We start from the raw sequence: 6,784 nt of genomic DNA, 5'->3' as shown, positions 1-6,784 counted from the left end.
ACAATACAAATACAAATAATCCACCCCCAACCCACCACCTCTCAAAAAAAAAAACCCCCGAAAAACAAGGAACAGAAGCGATACTGAAAACATGACAACTCTGTACCGTCTAAGTCCCATTCCGGAATCTTCCTACCAAGCGACATCACCTACCCCCCCGCCCGCCCTCCTCCTCCTCCTCCTCCTCCTGACACCTACAACCTGAAACCCAAATGACTCACTCACGCTCACTCTCTCTCACTCTCTCACACACACACATACACACACACACACACACACACACACACACAATTTCTACATGCCTACATAAATACATGTACAGTACATACGTTGATCCATTACATTTTATTCTGTTTTTGTTTTAGTATGTACCCATACAATGTACATCTCTCCAGTAAAGCACCCAGTATTTTCTATGTATAGCTTACATATGGGAGTGTTCGCTTCCCCATGGCTAATGTGTGACGACCGACCCCTCGATGAAGAGTCCTTCAGTGGGAAGGGGAAAAGCTAAACTAGAATGACACACCTACATACCTACGCCTCAGCTTCAGTGTCACACACCTGTGTGGTTGCATAATCATTGTGTGTGCGTGCACATGCGTATGCGTGAGTGCATGCGTTTGTGCGCGCGCGCATGTGTCTGAATATCCCTTCGCGTGTGTGCGCATGTCTGCGTGTTTGTGCATGTGCGTGTCTGCGTGTTTGTACATGTGCGTGTGTGCGCGCGCGTTTGTGCGTCTGCGCGCTTGTGCATGCATGTCTGTGCGTTTCTGCATGTACGTGCGTGTCTGTGTGCACCTGTGTGTGTGTGTGTGTGTGTGCCCGTTTCTGCATGTGCGTGTCTGTTTCTGCACATGTGCACCGGTGTGCGTGTGCCCGTTTGTGCATGTGTGTGTTTGTGCGCTTGTGCGTGTGCACCTGCGTGTTTTACTATATGCATAGACCAGCGTTCCTGTGTTGGAGGAAGAGCACATATGAGTGTAGGTACACGCTCCAAATCTCCCCCCCCCAGCTCTCCACAGCGAGGCCTTCCCTGTGACCTGCGTCCCAGAACTCCTGTTCCTCACTTCACCCGGTCCCTGTTCCCCTTCCACAACCGAAATCCCCCCCCCAGGAGGCCAGGGTGTGCGCGCCTCATTCCCCTGGGGGGGGGGGGGGGGGGGGTCGTCTAGTCAAGGGTTTGAAGCTGAGGAGCAGAGGGGGGTGGGGGGTGGGGGGTAGGGGGGGTGGGGGGGCTCGTAACAGCCGTCATGTCTTTAAAATCATGGAGGGAGCAAGGGGGAGCAAGCCCTTCATTTAAAAAAAAATGATATTTATCTTCTTTTTGTTGAAGGGGATGATGGGAAATGAAGTCCAGGCCATGGGATTATGCGGTAAATTCTTCCCCTCCCTGTAGCACCACACACCACCCCCCAGAAAAACGTCCAACTCTCCCCCCCTTGCGTTCAGTGAATTGCAGCAGGCCTCTTAAAAATAAAAAATAAAAATCTTCACTCATTTCATGAGCACAGCATAGAATTACCGCTCACAGCGCCCAAGGCTGCGATTGGGTAAAAATCTTTTTTATTTTCATTTTTTTAAATGGAAGGATGTCCAGTTGCTCTGCGATGCCAATCCGGTGGGGTTTGGGGGGGGGGGGGTGGAGAGGAACACTCTCCATGCTCATGAGCCAATCAGGGAACAGCACCCTTGCTGCATCGTGGGTATGAGTGGCTGGTGTGCGAGCGCCTCACAGCGCACAGATCTGCCCCCTGGTGGTCGGTGGCCCGCATCTACACACAGTCCTGGCGACGTGCACTGATTAGGAGGGCAAAATCTTTTTCACGTTCCACCAAGCCCTTCCGACAGGAAGACGAAGTCCAGATATCGAAGGCTACATCGTCACACAAGTAACTGACGACGTCAGGACAAGGTGCAGCTCTGCCGGCAGGGCCCCGGGTATCGGTGCCTTTTCCGCCGTCTAGTGGTAAAACTGAGGTACTGCCGCGACTTTGGGGAAGCCACTCATTACCTCGTCGAGGTGGCGGGAAGGGGAGGCTCACTGAACTCGCGAGGAGGCTGGTTTGCAGCCCAAAAAATAAAAAAAAACAGGAAACAAACAAACAAACAAAAAAAAAAAAACTAACAGCACGTTCTTCTCTGAATCCCCGACGCAAACATTTAAGTAAAAGGAAGAAAAAGAAAGCTGGTATTTCTGACAGCACGGACGTCTTCGACAAATATTAATACTTCAACAGAAGAGAGGAAAACAAAAGTAAAAGCACAGGGCAGGCCAGGAACCCGAAACACGGTGTGGCTCCAGGGCCGGGCGAGAGGGTGGGTGTTGGGGGGGGTCCTCGACGGTGCGCCCCGCCTTTTGGCGAAGACTGGCTCTTCCTACTCCGTCTACGTCAGCTGGTGCGGAGCCTCCAGCATCTCCATCAGGAAGGTGTCGATGGGGGTGTCGCCAATCAGCTTGAAGAAGAACAGGTGCTCCAGACACTTCAGGCCAATGGAGCGCAGGGCTGGGAGCCGGAGGAGGAGCTTGGCAAACCTGGGGGGGGGAGTGGTTAATTAAGGTCAGGTGACTGTGGAGAGGCTGATTGGGCACACCCGGGTTTGGGAGCGGAATTTCAGAACACTGGGTTAGGGTTGGGGGTTAGGTGATAAGGGGATTAGGGTAGGGAATAGGTTTGGTTGTTAGGGGTGGAGTCGGGGGGGGTTTAGAGTTTGAGGTTAGGTTTTGGAGATAGGGGTTGGGGTATCTCAACTTGCAGTGGGGCTGGGGTTGGGGGTTGGGGTTGTTTTTGGGGTTAGGGGACCCACCTGCCCTGCTGGTCGGGGTATCTCTGCTTACAGTAGGCCTCCAGGGAAGCGTACACTTTCTCCCTCAGCAGCTCCACCTCACTGGGGCTGGACAGTCCTTTGGCGTCTGCACAACACACAACAGCGTTATTTACACACACACACACACACACACACACACACACACACACACACACACACACACACACACACACACACAACGGCGTTATTTACACACACGCACACACACACGCGCGCGCGCACACACGCACACGGACACACACAACAGCGTTATTTACACACACGCACACACACACGCACACACACGCACAACAGCGTTATTTACACACACACGCACGCACGCACACATGCACACACACACGCACGCACACACACACACACGCGCACACACACACACGCGCACACACACACACGCGCACACACACACACGCGCACACACACACACGCGCACACACACACACGCGCACACACACACACACACACACACACACACACACACACACACAACGGCGTTATTTACACACACACGCGCGCGCGCACACACACACGCACACACACGCACAACAGCGTTATTTACACACACACGCACGCACGCACACACACGCACGCACACACGCACGCACACACACACACACGCACACACACACACGCGCACACACACACACGCGCACACACACACACGCGCACACACACACACGCGCACACACACACACGCGCACACACACACACACGCGCACACACACACACACACACACACACACACACACACACACACAGATGAGATGAGGTGCATGCCTGAGGTGCGGCATGGCTGTGCGAGGTGGCGGAGACAGGAGTACCTGGGTTGAAGAGGATGATGGCTCTCAGGCACCCCAGCTCCGTCTTATCCATCTGCATGTCTCTCATCTTACTGACGAGCTCCGTCAGCACCCTGCAGGAGAGAGGACGAGGGGCGGGGCGGGGCGGGGCGGGGAGGGGAGAAAGAGGCAGAGATAAGGGCGGGGTTAATACAGGCATTAACACCACCACCAAACAGCCACGAAGACCAAGTCACAAATGAAAGGAGGGGGTTCTCACTTGTATTTCGAGAACATAGAGCGTGAACACACCCGGGGCAGATTAATTTATTAGGGAATGCTCGTTCAGTGTAGACTTGTTATGTAACTTTTTAAACTTTTATCTCTCAGTGCAGTACAGACAAAGTTGTATAACTTAAAAGGCATGCCAAGATACTCCCAAGTTACTTGACTGTTCTAAGCCAAATGAACAAAACGAAGCAAACGCAAACGGCGTTGTAAATCAAAGTGACCAGACCCCCCTCTCTGTTGTGAACAGATCCCGCGTTCAGGTGCAAAAAAGCGTGCAATTCACAAAAGAGAGAGAGAGAGGGAGGGAGGGAGAGAAGGGGGGAGACAGGAGAGAGAGAGAGAGAGAGAGAGAGAGAGAGAGAGAAGAGAGGAGGGAAAGACAGAGGACACAGAAAAAACGGGGAGAGAGAGAGGAGAGAGAAGGGGGGAGGGAGAGAAGAAGACAGAGAGAGAATGAGGGGGGAGAGAGAGAGAGAACAAGAGACAGAGAGAGAGGGGGAGAAAAAAAGAGAGGGAGAGAGGCGGAGAGAAAAAGAGAGGGAGAGAGAGAGAGAGAGAGAGAGAGAGGGAGAGAGGGAGAGAGGGAGAGACAGTTGAACACAGAAAGGAGCTGGGAGCCGACTCCACTGGGGGTTCAGGCACACCTCCGCTTCCCCCTTTGTGCTTAAAGTCACCAACAGAACATCCCAAAAACTCTCATTCACTGCCTTTAAAATAATAATCATTTAAAAAAAGAAAAAAAAAGGAAAAATATAAAAATAAAAAAGGAAAATAAATGAGGAGTCGTACGGCGTTATTGTGTGGAGTGGTGTCATTACCTGTCAAATATGGCCCCAACCTCAGCATTGTGCGCACTCTCCCTGTGTATCCAATCACAGTGTGTTATTACAATGTCATTACACTGCAGTTACATTGTCATTACATTGTCATTGAGCAGGCTCAACACCTGCATTTGTTTTTTTTTGTGTTTTTTTATTGGGCTTTTTTCCTTTTGAAAAGTGTGCCGTTTTTGGTTTTCCAGGGATAGAGACTCATCTGAGGCCAGAGGGCCGGGTGGAGGCCACACAAGCTTCCGGTTCTTTCTGAACTAGCCCTTGGCCCGCGGTGGCCCTGAACTACGGCAGACAGAGCCTCAGAGATAAAGGCTATGACATGCGTGATTGAAATTATTATTATTATTATTATTTTTATTTTTTATTTTAAGCGATTCCCACACAACATGAATGCGGCACAGCCCAGAAGAATAAGCCAGGCTCAATTCATTCCCACTCCAAAGTAAACCTGCCTCTTCGACTGCAACTAACCTAGTTTTAGTGTTAATTTAAACTGGCGTTTCCCCCATGTGACAAACAGATAAAATCTGAAGCTTGTTGAGTCAGTGCTTTTTGCAGAAGTGTTCCAGCGACTGCAAAAACCTGGCACAATGCGGGGGGTGAAAGATCTGCTTGGGAAAACAAAAACAAGGAAAACCGTTGAAACTGTTGGTTTTTTTGGGAATTCCGTTTTTCAAAATTCCAAGTCAGTGTTCTGGAACTCCACTGCTTTAAGTCACCAGCAGTGATTGCAAGATCGGCATTAGAACGTCCAGTTAAGAACATTCTAAGCACATATTTGTGATCTTACACCTCAAAGGGGTTTAAAAAAAAAAAACCAAACAAATTTTAAAAAATAAATAAATAAAAAAACCTGGCAATATCCTTATGACAGTAAGCAAAAGCAGTCTGGACTGCTGGTGTTACATCAAACAAGCATGGAGCGACTCGGTAGAGGAGGTCAAAATGTTAGAACATGCCCAGCGTGACTTCACTCAGAGGGGCCAAAAAAGAAACTTACCAATGGGAACGACATGTAAAAAGCATGAGGGACACATGGGAGTTAAACATGGCCAGACTAGAGAGGGCAGAAGCCCATCACCATGAATAACAACGTGAATAACAATGTAATTACCATGTAATTATTGTGTAATTATTATGTAATTGTCGCAGCAGCGTAATCCAGTCCTCTTCCGATTGGTATTTTCTTTCAGGAGGAATTGCCTGTGTATCATCTTCTGCTGATGCGTGTCTGTATGTGAGTGTGTGTGCAAATTTCCATTGACACCGGACATATATGCTCCCAGAATCTCAGGCACCCCAAATCTGGCTGACGTGATCGGGCACGTGAGCACCTGCATGCTCTGCACTGCAGAATACGAACGTCTGCGCATTTGCTGCACACCCCTGCAGGTGCCCAACATGGCCACTAGAGGGAACCTCAGCAAGAATGGGCAGATCTTAGGCAACATTTCGCTGGTGAGCTGTAACTGGAGTGTGGGGGTTATTTGGGCGGTATTTGACCGGTATTTGGGAGGTGTATGGGGGGGGTTTCGGGGCATGACTTCGGGGCCGGCGTGTGAGCAGTCTTGTGGCAGCATTTCACCAGTTTGGGCAGTCTCTGGCGGAATTTGGGCAGTCTCTGTGCGCTCCTTGGCTGGTATTTGGTTGCTATTTGGACCGTTTAGCCGGTGTCCAGGGAGTTCCTACGTGGTATGTGAACATTTTCGGGATGGTATCTTGCCATTGGCACTGGCTAGTTTCTGGTTGTTTTTTCCGGCAGTTTCTGGGGGGAATGTGGCCAGTGTTGGTGTTGTTTGGGGTACAATTTGGCTGGTATTTGGCCAGTTTCTGGGCGGTATTTGTTCAGTGTTTGGACAGTCTCTGTGTGGTATTTGGCAGGTGTTTGGGCAATACTTGGGAAGTTTTTGGATAGCCTATAGGCGGTACTTAGCCAGTGTTTGGGGAGTGTCTGGGCCATACGTGGGCAATTTCTGGACCATATTTGGCAGGTCTCTGAAGAGTTTCTGGGTAATATTTGGGCAGTTTCTGGGCAGCATTAAGCCAGTATTTGGC

General features: G+C 50.3%; 1 protein-coding gene across 1 annotated transcript; it reads right to left on the bottom strand.

Annotated features, from left to right (window-relative positions):
- Positions 1-326: 326 nt before the first annotated feature.
- On the bottom strand, positions 327-4,797 carry LOC133119444 (retinoic acid receptor RXR-beta-A-like; the record flags this gene model as incomplete). The annotated part of the gene is made up of 4 exons (XM_061230032.1): positions 327-2,536; positions 2,809-2,914; positions 3,648-3,739; positions 4,715-4,797. Coding segments are annotated over 4 exons (429 nt in total), but the record flags the coding sequence as incomplete, so codon positions are not given.
- Positions 4,798-6,784: the final 1,987 nt, after the last annotated feature.

This window comes from Conger conger, unplaced genomic scaffold, assembly GCF_963514075.1.
Source record: "Conger conger unplaced genomic scaffold, fConCon1.1 SCAFFOLD_254, whole genome shotgun sequence".
In the NCBI taxonomy this organism is placed as follows: Eukaryota; Metazoa; Chordata; class Actinopteri; order Anguilliformes; family Congridae; genus Conger; species Conger conger.
This window is presented reverse-complemented; position numbering and strand designations above follow the sequence as displayed.